Source organism: Leptodactylus fuscus, chromosome 3, assembly GCF_031893055.1.
Source record: "Leptodactylus fuscus isolate aLepFus1 chromosome 3, aLepFus1.hap2, whole genome shotgun sequence".
Taxonomy (NCBI): Eukaryota; Metazoa; Chordata; class Amphibia; order Anura; family Leptodactylidae; genus Leptodactylus; species Leptodactylus fuscus.
This window is the reverse complement of record NC_134267.1, coordinates 10,798,510-10,813,282: the sequence shown is the minus strand read 5'-3', so window position 1 is coordinate 10,813,282 and position 14,773 is coordinate 10,798,510. Positions and strand designations below refer to the sequence as shown.

General features: G+C 39.8%; 1 protein-coding gene across 2 annotated transcripts in view; it reads left to right on the top strand.

Moving 5' to 3' along the window:
• PLEKHH2 (pleckstrin homology, MyTH4 and FERM domain containing H2) overlaps nt 1-14,773 on the top strand; it is a 98,061-nt gene that overhangs the window by 71,336 nt on the left and 11,952 nt on the right. For both annotated transcript variants that reach the window (XM_075267013.1, XM_075267014.1), the window contains 9 exons: nt 233-391; nt 676-756; nt 2,307-2,486; nt 3,478-3,586; nt 4,087-4,199; nt 11,183-11,362; nt 11,511-11,608; nt 12,315-12,492; nt 13,659-13,814. In XM_075267013.1, the coding sequence (XP_075123114.1) occupies nt 233-391; nt 676-756; nt 2,307-2,486; nt 3,478-3,586; nt 4,087-4,199; nt 11,183-11,362; nt 11,511-11,608; nt 12,315-12,492; nt 13,659-13,814 (1,254 nt within the window). The remainder of the gene's footprint in view (nt 1-232; nt 392-675; nt 757-2,306; nt 2,487-3,477; nt 3,587-4,086; nt 4,200-11,182; nt 11,363-11,510; nt 11,609-12,314; nt 12,493-13,658; nt 13,815-14,773) is intronic.

The window sequence follows — 14,773 nt, the reverse complement described above, 5'->3', positions numbered from 1 at the left end:
TCTCAGTGTGTATTCTCATATGCAGCACAGCTTGTTTCTGTTGCCTTATGGGTGCCTTGTCGACATGAGAAGCTTTCTTTTGACTTTCCAGTTGACCTTTACTTAATTTATTTGGTTAGATTGAGGTACTTGTGACTTTCTAATTGCTTTAGTAGCCTTATAATAGTAATATTGCTAAGAAATCGAAATACTCATAACCACATTGTATATTTCATGAACCTTCCTTATGTAGTTGGTGACAGAGAAGCGGACGTATTACCTGACAGCAGACTCTCCTAATATCTTGGATGAATGGGTCAGAGTCTTGCAGAATGTCCTTCGAGTCCAGGCGGCCAGCGTGCTCTTCACACAGCCAGATGTGAAGCCGACAGTAAAGGGGCTACTAACAAAGGTGAGGATATAGTATGTCAACTCAAAATACCTACAGGGGGAAGATGATGCGTATTCACTAGGGTCACACTAGGATTTGGGTCTGCTTGAGGAAACACTATTCACTTAAAAAGCGGTTACCCACAGAAACCTACGGACTCTATACATTATAACGTGGTCCATCAGGTTCCCGCCACTGTAGCATCTCCAATCTGAAGAAGTTATCTGTGATGCAACAATGTAAGATTTGGAAAAGATGTATCGTATTGGATATAATGACTTTTTACAATATCGTTCTATTTTCAGGTTAAACATGGATATTCTAAAAGAGTTTGGTGTACGCTGGTGGGAAAAACCCTGTATTATTTCCGCAGTCAGGAGGAGAAGGTGAGCCGGATGAATCGGTGACCAGATTGTCATGAAGAAGAACCTTCCACTGCAGTGTCCCCGCACGGTGCATGTTGGCACACACTGCTGTTATTGTTTTTTTTAGCTTAGGGCTACATTGTAACTTATTGTCTTGCTATTTTCCAAATTTCAAGAGTCACGGCAGCAGTCTACAATGTGCGCTTTGTCGTATGCAACTCGCGGTCACCACTGCACAAAGTAGAATGGTTTTAGTGTCTGCACGATTTATTTACCTGCAAAATATAGGTAGAGGTTAACAATGATTCTAACTATGGTTACACTTCATCATAGAGATGGGCATCCGTATGATAGCCCTGAAATAGTTGTCTGAAGATGCGTGTCTGGTTTGGCTGGCATCCTAGGCCTGTTTCGTTGACTCTCTTGTCTGAACTGTTGCCTTCAAACAGGGTGCTGAAAGGCTTTCTCATTTTGGAAAGAAGGCTACAGTACTTTGCATATATTTTATCCAGAAGCATTGCATGGCACATACATATTACTCTACTTAAGAAGAACCAGTGCCCTTGAGATCCCTGCAAAGGTCTCTTACCCAACTAAACCAGTTCTCTACTCTGCTCAGAGAGGTGTTTGGTTTGGCTTACATCCTAGTCGTGTGTGCAGGCCTGTTTTAAGGGTAGGGCACTGACTTATAACACTGTTGCCTTCCAACTTTCTTCTTTTTGCAAAGGAAGCTGTTCTGCGTGGCCCTTTCCATATGGGTTTACAGAATCCTCCAGATCCCCAAAAGGCCTGTCACCCAACCAGACCAGTGCTCTGCTCTGCACTGATGAAGTCTTCCAAAACTGGATGACACTGCTGTCTTCCAACAGGTGGCGCTATAGGCAAAATTCTATGTATTTTTTGTTTAAAGAATGGTAATTTGCATCTGCACAGTGTCTAATGGCCGGACAATGTGGAGGGGACTCCACTAGGTGATGGAGGGAGCCTCATCTTCTCTGACCGCTCACATGACATAGTGTGCTCATAACACTGGAGAGTTGGGCAGGTGGCTTTATTTTTGCAGCCAGCTCTCCCAAGAAGACGTTACATATTTTTTTACCTTTTCTAACATATAGTGCCAAAGAAACTGTACAATTTAGATACACAACAAATGCAATAAGACCCCGCCAATGCCGTGTATAAAAGAGTCCAGTCAATCTCTTAAGGGCAGAGGCGTAACGTGCAGTCCTTGGGAATCAATGCAAAATCTGAATAGGGTCCCTGACCACCTTGTGTCATTTAGGAAAGTGGTATATTTTATGTACTATGGGATCCTTTGGGGGCCCCTCAAGGTCCAGGGCCTGGTAGTGACTGCTACTGCTGCACCTATCACAGCTGCTCCCCTTAAATACACTATCTACAGCCATAGGCATCTCTCCAAGGGAAGCCATTGAGAGTTAAGGGCATAGCATTCAGAAGACCACCATGGCCCCTTTGTTCTACTGACTAGTTTAATGACACTTCTCAAGCTCCTCTGACCTGCACATATAAATCACTGGTGATTGTTTTTGGTTTTTCTTTTCTTTGTGTAGTTTCCCCTGGGACAAATTAAGCTCTGGGAAGCAAAAGTGGAGGAAGTAGACCGATCCTGCGACTCCGATGAGGACTATGAAACCAGTGGACGCAGCTTGTTATCCACACATTATACCATTGTCATCCACCCCAAAGAACAAGACCCCACTTACCTCCTCATTGGATCAAAACACGAGAAAGTACGCATGACTCCCAGTGTTACATTGTAGAGATTCTCAGCTGCTGTGATGTATTGGCTTGTGATTGAGTGTACTGAGGGATCGACTTAGGATAGATAGATAGATAGATAGATAGATAATAGATAGATAGGAGATAGATAGATAGATAGATAGATAGATAGATAGACAGAAGGATAGATAGATAGATAGATAGATAGATAGATAGATAGATAGATAGACAGAAGGATAGATAGATAGATAGATAGATAGATAGATAGATAGATAGATAGATAGATAGATAGATAGATAGACAGAAGGATAGATAGATAGATAGATAGATAGATAGATAGATAGATAGATAGATAGATAGATAGACAGAAGGATAGATAGATAGATAGATAGATAGATAGATAGATAGATAGATAGATAGATAGAAGGATAGATAGATAGATAGATAGATAGATAGATAGATAGATAGATAGATAGATAGATAGGAGATAGATAGATAGGAGATAGATAGATAGATAGATAGATAGATAGATAGATAGGAGATAGATAGATAGATAGATAGATAGAGTAGATAGATAGGAGATAGATAGATAGATAGATAGATAGATAGATAGATAGATAGATAGGAGATAGATAGATAGATAGATAGATAGATAGATAATAGATAGATAGAAGGATAGATAGATAGATAGATAGATAGATAGATAGATAGAAGGATAGATAGATAGATAGATAGATAGATAGATAGGAGATAGATAGATAGATAGATAGAAGGATAGATAGATAGATAGATAGATAGATAGATAGAAGATAGATAGATAGATAGATAGATAGATAGATAGGAGATAGATAGATAGATAGATAGATAGGAGATAGATAGATAGATAGATAGATAGGAGATAGATAGATAGATAGATAGATAGATGGATAGATAGATAGGAGATAGATAGATAGATAGAATGAAACACAGGCAATTATTGTTAATATATCGGGTATTTTATAGGATACGTGGCATTACCATTTGACCATGGCAGCCGGAGTGACAGGAGCAACTGTGGGGACGGAGTTTGAGCAGCTGGTTTGTAAACTGTTGAGCCTGGATGGAGAGTCATGTAAGTAATGTGATTTACTGCAATATGGAAACCCATCCTCAATTATCTACTACAGAAATTACGGCTTTCATTTACATTTAGTCTATACTGAGGTCTCTGAGAACAAGGATGAGTTAAAGCGAACCTGCCAGGAGATTTTTCCACCATAAACTGGCCCCATCTTGTACAGGATGAAGCAATTCCCTTTGTATTGGTTCCCCTTTTGGTTGCAGTACAGTGAAGTCATAAAAAGCAAATTAACCTTAGTAGTCAGAGGGGTGGAGAGCAGCGTAGTCACACTGTCTGCTTGCTAACACTCCTCCTGGGAGGAGTCAGGAGGGAGATGTCAACCCCGCCCAGGAGGAGTGATTAGCACATTTCCTCACAGATTACAGTTGGTGCTCCTAGCAGGGGACACTTTATGATTATGGTTGTTAAAGGTCCCTGCTAACAAGTACTTGTAGTTTGACATTAATATTGAAATATTGTCATATAGTTAATGATTTTATTGCATTTTTCAGGCACACAAGTGTGGAGACACCCAGCCCTGTGTCACAGTAAGGAAGCCATAACGTCACCGCTTACCACCTTACCATCAGAGGCGTTACAGACCGAAGCCATCAAATTATTTAAGGTACAAAAAGAGATACTAAAGAATGTCTTGTGATGTTATAGCGTCCGGTCATAAGTTCTTAAAGGTGATGTCCAAGAGTAGATAGTGATGGCCTATACTTAGGATAGGTCATCAATATCAGAGAAGTGGTTGTTCGACACCTGGCATCCCCACCAATCTGCAGATGTGGCCACCAGTCCTTCACAATGTACGGAGCAGGGAAGCAGATGGCTCCTTACACTGTGTAGTGGCTTGGCCATATCATTGCAGATCAGCTCCAATTCCTTTCAGTGGGGCTGAGCAGGTGTAGCCCAGTATGGCCACTATACAATGGATGGAGCCTTTGGCTTCCATCTACATACACTGAGAAGCTGATTGGTAGGGGTGTTAGCTATTGCACCCCCACTGAACTGATATTGGTGAACTATCCTAAGTCTAGGCCTTTGATATCTATTCTTGGACAATCCCTCTAACATCATAGTATATCAGTTCAACCATTGGTTAATATGGAAGCAAGGTGATTCTGTTGCTATAAAACATGGTGCCCTGGGATCGAATCTAACCAAGGACAACATCAGCATGGAGGTTGTATGTTCTCACTGGGGGGTTGCTGCAAACTCCACGTTCCAAAAACATAATGATAGGTTTATTTTCTAATAAACTGGACCTCATGGGTGCAGTTAAGGAAAATGAAATTGTACCAGGGATGTATACAAGGGGGCAGTTTCACAGTTAAAACCCCCTTTGCTGTTGATGGATCTCTGTCGCGGCTGTCATGGATTCCCAGTGGAGTAGTGGCCCTGATCTTGCCATTCTCCGTGCTGGTGTTGGATGAATTGCAGTGCTGATCTTCAGGATCATCTGTGTTCCCCTCCCTCAAGTTGTCGGACTGCCCCCCTCAAGAAGATCCTGGGTACGCCCCTGGACTATGAGCCCTACAGGGGGGACAAATTGGTGAAAGTGCCAGTAATAGGGCTCCTGTAGGGATCCATTACAGATCTGTGCCTACCGTTTGGCTACAATACCTCGTGGGAGTCTGAGGTAGTCTCAGACACCCCCCTGTCTCATAATTTGTTCAAGCTGTAGCAGAGCACTACCCCTAGGGGGCGCCCACTACTGAAATTATTAAAACATTGCAAGCCATCCCCTATGACAACTACATGTATGGTAGGCCAAATGTACGAGAGTTACCCCGGTAGGCTACGGCTACAAAGTTTTGAGAATTGACATAGTTATGTTCCATTTTTTTAAATTATTTTCAGCAGCAGAATAACTTCTATAAAATATTATTATAGGGGTGGCTATCATTGTGTAACTTCGGAAAAAAAAAAAATTTGGAATTTTTTTTTTATAAAAATCATGCCCTGTTATTTTTGGATATTTTATAATATGTGAAATGTAATTAAAATAATGAACGGCTTATAACATTGTAACCACTTGTTAACGCTGCTCGAGCCTGCACACAAGGCCTTCTCCGAGGCGTGGGCGGTGCGGGGAACATGAGACTCACAGACACTTATGTCATCGGCCCTGCACACCTACAGTGGAATAGGCTGCAAAGCAAACACCAGAATCATCCAGCTGCAGAAAATCAACCTCATATGTGCAGGAATAATTCCTATATACGAGGAGGGGGGGCTCGGCACGCTGGGAGGTCAAGGCAGCGGACGGGATAAGAAATACCTGTAATCTGTGCCTGGTGGAGACTGACACGGAGTAGGGAGAAGTGGATTCACTTCTCATTGACCCCCAGTGTTTGGAATCCAGATTAGGAGTAGAGTACACTTCACCCCCTCTCTAATATCTGGGAATGATGACTTTTAAGAAACCCAGGAATATTTATTATGGCAGATACAAGATCTACACTTCTGACCTTGGCAGACTTCTAGAATCCATTATCCTGTTTCTGTGGGAAATTTAGAAAATGCGGAATTTGATCGTTTCAGTGAAATGAACACTAAATACTACAGTATATATATATATATAGTGCTGCTGTGGATGGATCTTGTTATGTTTTTTTTAGTCTAATAGGGTATATGACTTTAAAGGGAGTATCCGGACTCCAATCGAGGTCATCAATAGGGGATCTGTTGGGGTCCAACACATGGACCCCGCACAGATCATCTGTCCTAGCAGCTTACGGGCAACAGAAGTTTCTAGTGAAAGGGCGGCATGTGCAGTACAAGTACGTTAATAGGAGCGACGCTGCAATTCCCTGTAACCACCACTGTGCAGTGGATGGCGCTGCTGCAACGTTCAGAGAGGTGCTGCTTGTGTCCTCTGTCCACCAGCAGCTTCCATCACCTGGAGGTTTCAAGAATAAATGACCTGTGAGGGGTCTGGGTGTTGGACCCCAACAGATCACATATTGACCCAACCTGTTAATAAATCAGTATGAAAATTCAATTTGGGACTAGAAGACCCCTTTAATTATGGCTCATGTAAATACCAATGACAGCTCATCTGCAGGGATGTGGACAATTGCAGTAAACCCATTCCATTCAATACCATGTACAGATGTAGCAAAGTTTAACTTGACAAAGATGGCGATGTTTTGGCGGTCAGGCTCTCCCTTATTCGGTTAACTACACCATGGCACAGAACTTTCAAGGCGTTTTCCAGGCAAATGTTATTGATCCTCTATCCTTAGGAGAGGTCATCGATATCAGCTTGATAAAGTCCAAAACCTATGCCGACCCCTGCCAATCAGCTAGTCTCAGCAATTAATATATGAAGAATAGAGCTGGAAGTAGATAGCGCTGTTATCTGTACAGTTACTGCAGCTCAGCTCCCATTCACTTGCATAGGACCTGAGCTGCAGTAACATAGTGTGGCCACTAGACAGAGCACAGCGCTGTCTGCTTCCAGTTCAGTTCTTTACATGGTGGCTGCAGAGAACAGCTGATCGGTGGGGGTTCTGAGTGTGACCCCTGCCAATCTGATACTGATGCACCTGTATAGTAAGCCTGTAAGACAGGCAGAGTTACTCTATCTTAAGACGACCTGTCATCTCTCCAGATAAGCCGATCGTGTCTACTTGAAAAACAATTCTTGAGTATATTTTCTTATCTCTATGTTGTGCCGTTCCTCTGTTATTCCTCCTAGAAAATTCTGAATCCATTAAAAATTGGTTGTTTTCAGCAGAGGGCATCCCCCTGCCGTCAGGGTTGATAATATAATACTGTTTAGGGACACACCCCTTTGACAATAGGTAGCGGATGATATTTTACCCACTGATCCCTCTCCTATTGCGACTGGCCTCTGCGTCTGATTCCAGAGCGCGGACACTGAAGAACACTGCGGCACCCCCTGGAGGAAGAAGCGGAGGTCAGACGTGACATGATGGGAACCGGGGAGTAAAATATCAGCCATTACCTATTGGAAGAGGAAGTGACTGATTTAAAAAATTCCACCCCTCAGTTTGTGCCGGTGATACCCCCTTACACTACCCCAGACCACCAGAGAGGCATTAACCCTAAACCTACCGATTTTTGTATCGTTAATGCGGTACATTGTATACCCCCCAGCTACAAGCCACGCCAGTCCGAGGAACCTTTTTCTCCATGTCTTTTACATGACACAACACATTGATAAATCTGCTCTCATACACATTATACATAGAATACATAGAGGATATAGCCGGAGAGATCCCAGAGCTGCGTCTACCTCCAGACTTCTCTCCATGACACGGAGTACAAAAGTACACAAATATTTATAAGCCAAAACCAGGAGTGGGCACAAAATACAGGAGAGGTCCAAATATTATTCTGTGTCTTCTATTCCTGTTTTTTGCTTATAAATACTAGAATCCAATTCTGCTGTGTGATAGTGAACAAATGCTCTGAGGTCAGGGCGTCTTCTAAGTTGCAGTTTGTCAAAGTGATCACAAGAGGGAGATAAAGTCATGCAATTCATTTTATATATGATCGGAAAGTCACAACAAAAGTCTATCTAATATCCATTCATCTATGTGTCTATCATCTATGTATGAATCCTATCTATATATCTAATATCAATATACCTATCTAATGTCTTTGTATCCATGTAATTTTCTAATATTCATTCATCTATGTATGCATCTATCTCCTGTCTATCTATCTATCTATCTATCTCCTATCTATCTATCTATCTATCTACTATCTATCTATCTATCTATCTATCTATCTATCTATCTATCTATCACCTATCTATCTATCTATCTATCTATCTACTATCTATCTCCTATCTCTCTCCTATCTATCTATCTATCTATCTATCTATCTATCTATCTATCTATCTATCTCCTATCTATCTATCTATCTATCTATCTATCTATCTCCTATCTATCTATCTATCTATCTATCTATCTATTTCCTATCTATCTATCTATCTATCTATCTATCTATCTATCTATCTATCTCCTATCTATCTATCTATCTATCTACTATCTATCTATTTCCTATCTATCTATCTATCTATCTATCTATCTATCTATCTACTATCTATCTCCTATCTCTCTCCTATCTATCTATCTATCTATCTATCTATCTATCTATCTCCTATCTATCTATCTATCTATCTATCTATCTATCTCCTATCTATCTATCTATCTATCTATCTATCTATCTCCTATCTATCTATCTATCTATCTATCTATCTATCTCCTATCTATCTATCTATCTATCTATCTATCTATCTATCTCCTATCTATCTATCTATCTATCTATCTATCACCTATCTATCTATCTACTATCTATCTCCTATCTCTCTCCTATCAATCTATCTATCTATCTATCTATTTATCTATCTATCTCCTATCTATCTATCTATCTATCTATCTATCTATCTATCTATCTATCTATCTCCTATCTATCATCTATCTATCTATCTATCTATCTATCTTCTATCTATCTGCTATCTATCTATCTATCTATCTATCTATCTATCTTCTATCTATCTGCTATCTATCTATCTATCTCCTATCTATCTATCTATCTATCTATCTATCTCCTATCTATCTATCTATCTCCTATCTATCTATCTATCTATCTATCTATCTCCTATCTATCTATCTATCTATCTATCTATCTATCTCCTATCTATCTATCTATCTATCTATCTATCTATCTCCTATCTATCTATCTATCTATCTATCTATCTCCTATCTATCTATCTCCTATCTATCTATCTATCTATCTATCTATCTATCTATCTATCACCTATCTATCTATCTACTATCTATCTCCTATCTCTCTCCTATCTATCTATCTATCTATCTATCTATCTATCTATCTATCTATCTACTATCTCTCTCCTATCTATCTATCTATCTATCTATCTATCTATCTCCTATCTATCTATCATCTATCTATCTATCTATCTATCTATCTATCTCCTATCTATCTGCTATCTATCTATCTATCTATCTCCTATCTATCTATCTATCTATCTATCTATCTATCTATCTATCTATCTCCTATCTATCTATCTATCTATCTATCTATCTCCTATCTATCTATCTCCTATCTATCTATCTATCTATCTATCTATCTATCTATCTATCTATCTCCTATCTATCTATCTATCTATCTATCTATCTATCTCCTATCTATCTGCTATCTATCTATCTATCTATCTATCTATCTATCTATCCCCTATCTATCTATCTATCTATCTATCTATCTATCTATCTACTATCTATCTATCATCTATCTATCTATCTATCTATCTATCTCCTATCTATCTGCTATCTATCTATCTATCTATCTATCTATCTATCTCCTATCTATCTATCTATCTATCTATCTATCTATCTCCTATCTATCTATCTATCTATCTATCTATCTCCTATCTATCTATCTCCTATCTATCTATCTATCTATCTATCTATCTCCTATCTATCTATCTATCTATCTATCTATCTATCTCCTATCTATCTGCTATCTATCTATCTATCTATCTATCTATCTCCTATCTATCTATCTATCTATCTATCTATCTCCTATCTATCTGCTATCTATCTATCTATCTATCTATCTCCTATCTATCTATCTATCTATCTATCTCCTATCTATCTATCTATCTATCTATCTATCTCCTATCTATCTATCTATCTATCTATCTATCTATCTATCTATCTATCTATCTCCTATCTATCTGCTATCTATCTATCTATCTATCTATCTATCTATCTCCTATCTATCTGCTATCTATCTATCTATCTATCTATCTATCTCCTATCTATCTATCTATCTATCTATCTCCTATCTATCTGCTATCTATCTATCTATCTATCTATCTATCTCCTATCTATCTATCTATCTATCTATCTCCTATCTATCTATCTATCTATCTATCTATCTCCTATCTATCTATCTATCTATCTATCTATCTATCTCCTATCTATCTGCTATCTATCTATCTATCTATCTATCTCCTATCTATCTATCTATCTATCTATCTATCTCCTATCTATCTATCTATCTATATCTATCTATCTATCTATCTCCTATCTATCTATCTATCTGCTATCTATCTGCTATCTATCTATCTATCTATCTATCTATCTATCTATCTCCTATCTATCTATCTATCTATCTATCTATCTACCTATCTATCTATCTCCTATCTATCTATCTATCTATCTATCTCCTATCTATCTATCTATCTATCTATCTATCTATCTCCTATCTATCTATCTATCTATCTATCTCCTATCTATCTATCTATCTATCTATCTATCTATCTATCTCCTATCTATCTATCTATCTATCTATCTCCTATCTATCTATCTATCTATCTATCTATCTATCTATCTCCTATCTATCTATCTATCTATCTATCTCCTATCTATCTATCTATCTATCTATCTATCTATCTATCTATCTATCTATCTATCTCCTATCTATCTATCTATCTATCTATCTATCTATCCATCTAATATCTGCTTGCTCTGTATCTTCTATAGGTATACATATATGCAGTATATGATAATAATACACTGACTTTCTTTGTCCTCTCTCCAGACCTGCCAGCTCTTCCTCAATGCTGCGGTCGATTCTCCGGCCATTGACTATCACGTCTCCCTGGCACAAAGCGCCCTACAAGTCTGTCTGACCCATCCCGAGCTTCAGAATGAGATCTACTGCCAGCTTATAAAGCAGACACGACACCGGCAGCCGCAGAACCAGCCGAGCCCAATCCAGGTAAACCACAGCAAAGGTCATTTAGAGACAATGGAGGGATTCATTCCTTATCTCCACAATGACAGACCAAGTTAGGACATTGATCTATACATTGAGCACTTGGCACCCACTTGTTCTATATCTGATAGGTCTGTATGTGTTTCCATAGGGGTGGCAGCTCCTGGCCTTGTGTGTCGGCCTCTTCCTCCCTCAGCATCCTTACATCTGGCTCCTGAAACTATTCCTGAAGAAGAATGCAGATATCAGGTATTCATGAGTATGGGGGAGACCCCCAATGTGTACCACAGCCCCTGATACAAAAGGTGTCCTAATACACAAGTTCATCCTATTTGGGAAAAGTTGGCTGAACCCGCTGGTTTTCCTGGGATGGTCCAACTATCTGTTGTGTTGGGGAGTTCCCTATTTGTGAAGAAGGATTGGGCATGTAGGGTTTCATTGCCGATCCTTTTGGGTATGGCAGCAAATGACTGTACTTTCCCCATTGAAAACACATGCACACTCAGCCTAGCCTGGAATATTAATGTACACAGTTGTAAACCCTGCACTATTTTTGCAGTATCCTGTACAACCTTACCCGAAACCTCATACTTGCCAACATTTGCTTGCAGTGTTGCAAAAGAACAGAGTAGTGGGGGTGGCCATGCTCCTTTGCAATAAGTCAAACCCATTTAAGGGTCACACTGCATTCCCTTTAGTGATGCTTTATGTGGTATGACCAGCACATAAATTGTCCACGTCCTGTATATAGTAACAGATGCAGGAGATGGGACAACTCGTCCAGGAGGTCACCCTTTATTTTAGAAGCCTCCAGAATGTTCCAGAAGAGTTGGCAAGTATGGGCGATCTTCAAGCAGTCAGTGGGAAAACATAACACACAAATACACTCCACAATATATATACATATATACAGTACATAGATTATATAATCTGCTATGTCTTTTCCATGCAACAGGACGGAGGCTGGAAAATATGCAATTTACTGCCAGCGCTGTGTAGAAAGAACCCAACAAAATGGGGATCGCGAAGCCAGACCTTCCCGGATGGAAATTCTCTCAATTCTCTTACGCAATCCATATCACCATTCCTTACCCTTCAGTATACCGGTGCACTTCATGAATGGCACATATCAGGTAAAACCAGATCCATATATACATCACCCTACTATATATTTGCATGTGCAGGTCTGCATCTGCCATGAGGCGAGAGGAGTATTTTGCCTCATACAGCAGGTTGTCGAGTCGCTGAGATGGGTAGCACTGACAGTATATGTTGGGCGAACTTCACGAGGTCAGTTTCGATCTGACTCAGTACGTCTGAAATAAATTTGCTATTATACTCCGGGGTTTCTTCAGATCAAGAGAGACATCACCACTGGAGAGGGACCGGTAATGACACCCACATACATCACTGGTCCCTCTCCAGGGACCACTGAGATAGCTGATTGACCTCAGTGGTCATGTGGTGCAAAAGGATTCCGGGGATGAGGCATGGCACGTGACCAAATGGTCAAACACTGGTGTGTCAGAGACAAGTGAAAATTTTTAATGTTTTTATGTTACACCTACCCACGGCCCTCCATTGTTCATCCAGTTCTCAGATAAATCCCTTAAAGCCAGTCACTGAGACTTGGGATGTGTCCCCATCTTCTTTCAATCACTGTGCATGCACCAGAAGCTCAATGATGTATCTTATTCAGAATGCTCCAGTGCTGAATGGTGCGCATGCGCAGTGGTAGATTAGCCTAGTTTTCTTGTTTTTTGTAATGGCCCCTGGATGATGCCCCATAGTGGCCCCTGCACACAGTATTATGTCCCATAGTGGCCTCTGTACACAGTATTATACCACATAGTGGCCCCTGCACACAGTATTATGCCCCACTGTGGACACCCAATAATTCTGCTTTGATGTACTTCTGCCCTATGTTATATTGTTTGCATCATAGTAGAAAAATTGATACACACTAGTTATAAAAAAAAAACAACTAATTTTCTAACTTCAGTAGCACCAGTTCAATCTTCGTCTCAGGCAGCAGAAAAGCCAAACTTGTTCATGTGTCTAACATATTGTCAGACATGACGCATATCACTGTGTGTATATTGAACAAACACCATACAAAATTTCTCACAATGTACAATCCCTGGTTTCTTACATGCGGCTGTATTTATATTGAAGCTTCTTCCTCTCTCCTCAGATGTCACTAATAACTTGCACTTCCCGGAATTCCTTTTGCTAGTTATGTAGATAGATTTGCATATATTCTGCTCTATTCTCACATATACCACCCTATGGATTCTAGGTGGTGGGATTCGATGCATCCACAACGGTAGAAGAATTTCTTTGCACACTTAACCAAGACATCGGTATGAGGAGTCCGGCGCAGTCTGGATTTGCTTTGTTTACAGACGATCCATCAGGGAAGGAGCTCGAACATTGTCTACAGGGGAACATCAAGGTGCGTGGATAACGAATATTACCCCTGAACAGTAAGGACGGTGGGCTTTTGGGAAATCCAACCTATCTGCACAACTTTTGTTGCTAGAAAAACTTTGAGGCCGATTGATCATGACTTGTGCACAAGAAAACTGGCCAAGGTTGCAATTCTTTTTTGTGCAAAAATTGTGACCCATGGATCTCCAAGGATGCGCCTAATTGATGACATGGTGTGCACTAACTCCAACAGGGCAGGGATTATCATGGCAGGAATGGAAAGAATTAGTCTTGGTGAATGTATCTATCATCTGGGAGACTGGAAGTCAAAGTTTTAGGCTTAGTGGTAAGAACTGGAATTACAAGATTTTTAGGATTTTTTTTTTAAATTTTCATTTTCCATGTTATTATGAAGAACAGCATCCCTAAAAATTCTTAAAAGATATGTTCAATATAATAACGTGATTTAAGCAATTATAATATATATTTTTACAAAGCGATAATTAAGATTAATTTCATTTACAAAGAGTTACATTTGGGGATTTTGGGAACAGCCCAATTTTGCAAAGAGAGTCCTATGGTTTCTACGTACATTCCAGGGGTGTAATTACTGGGGTAGCAGCAGTAGCAGCTGCCACGGGGCCTGGGACATTAGAGGCCCGGCGACAACCGCTACTGCTGCATTTTTTTTCTTAATAGGCCGTTACCGCCTGAAATTACTCCAGAAGGGAACGGGCCCTATTTACTTACCGATCCTGACAGGGGCTGGGATCGGTAAGTAATATATGCTAGCACTGATGCCCATACTTAAAACATAACATTTATTAGTATATCTTTAAAAAATGATCCCTTACCACAGTGTATAAATTCCTGTTTAAGAAACATAAAGTAGTCAAGAAAATAACACTCACAGAGGAGTGAATTCAATTCTCACCCATGTTGCAGTATTACAACCGTCAATCAAAGATATAAAATGAAACGGTC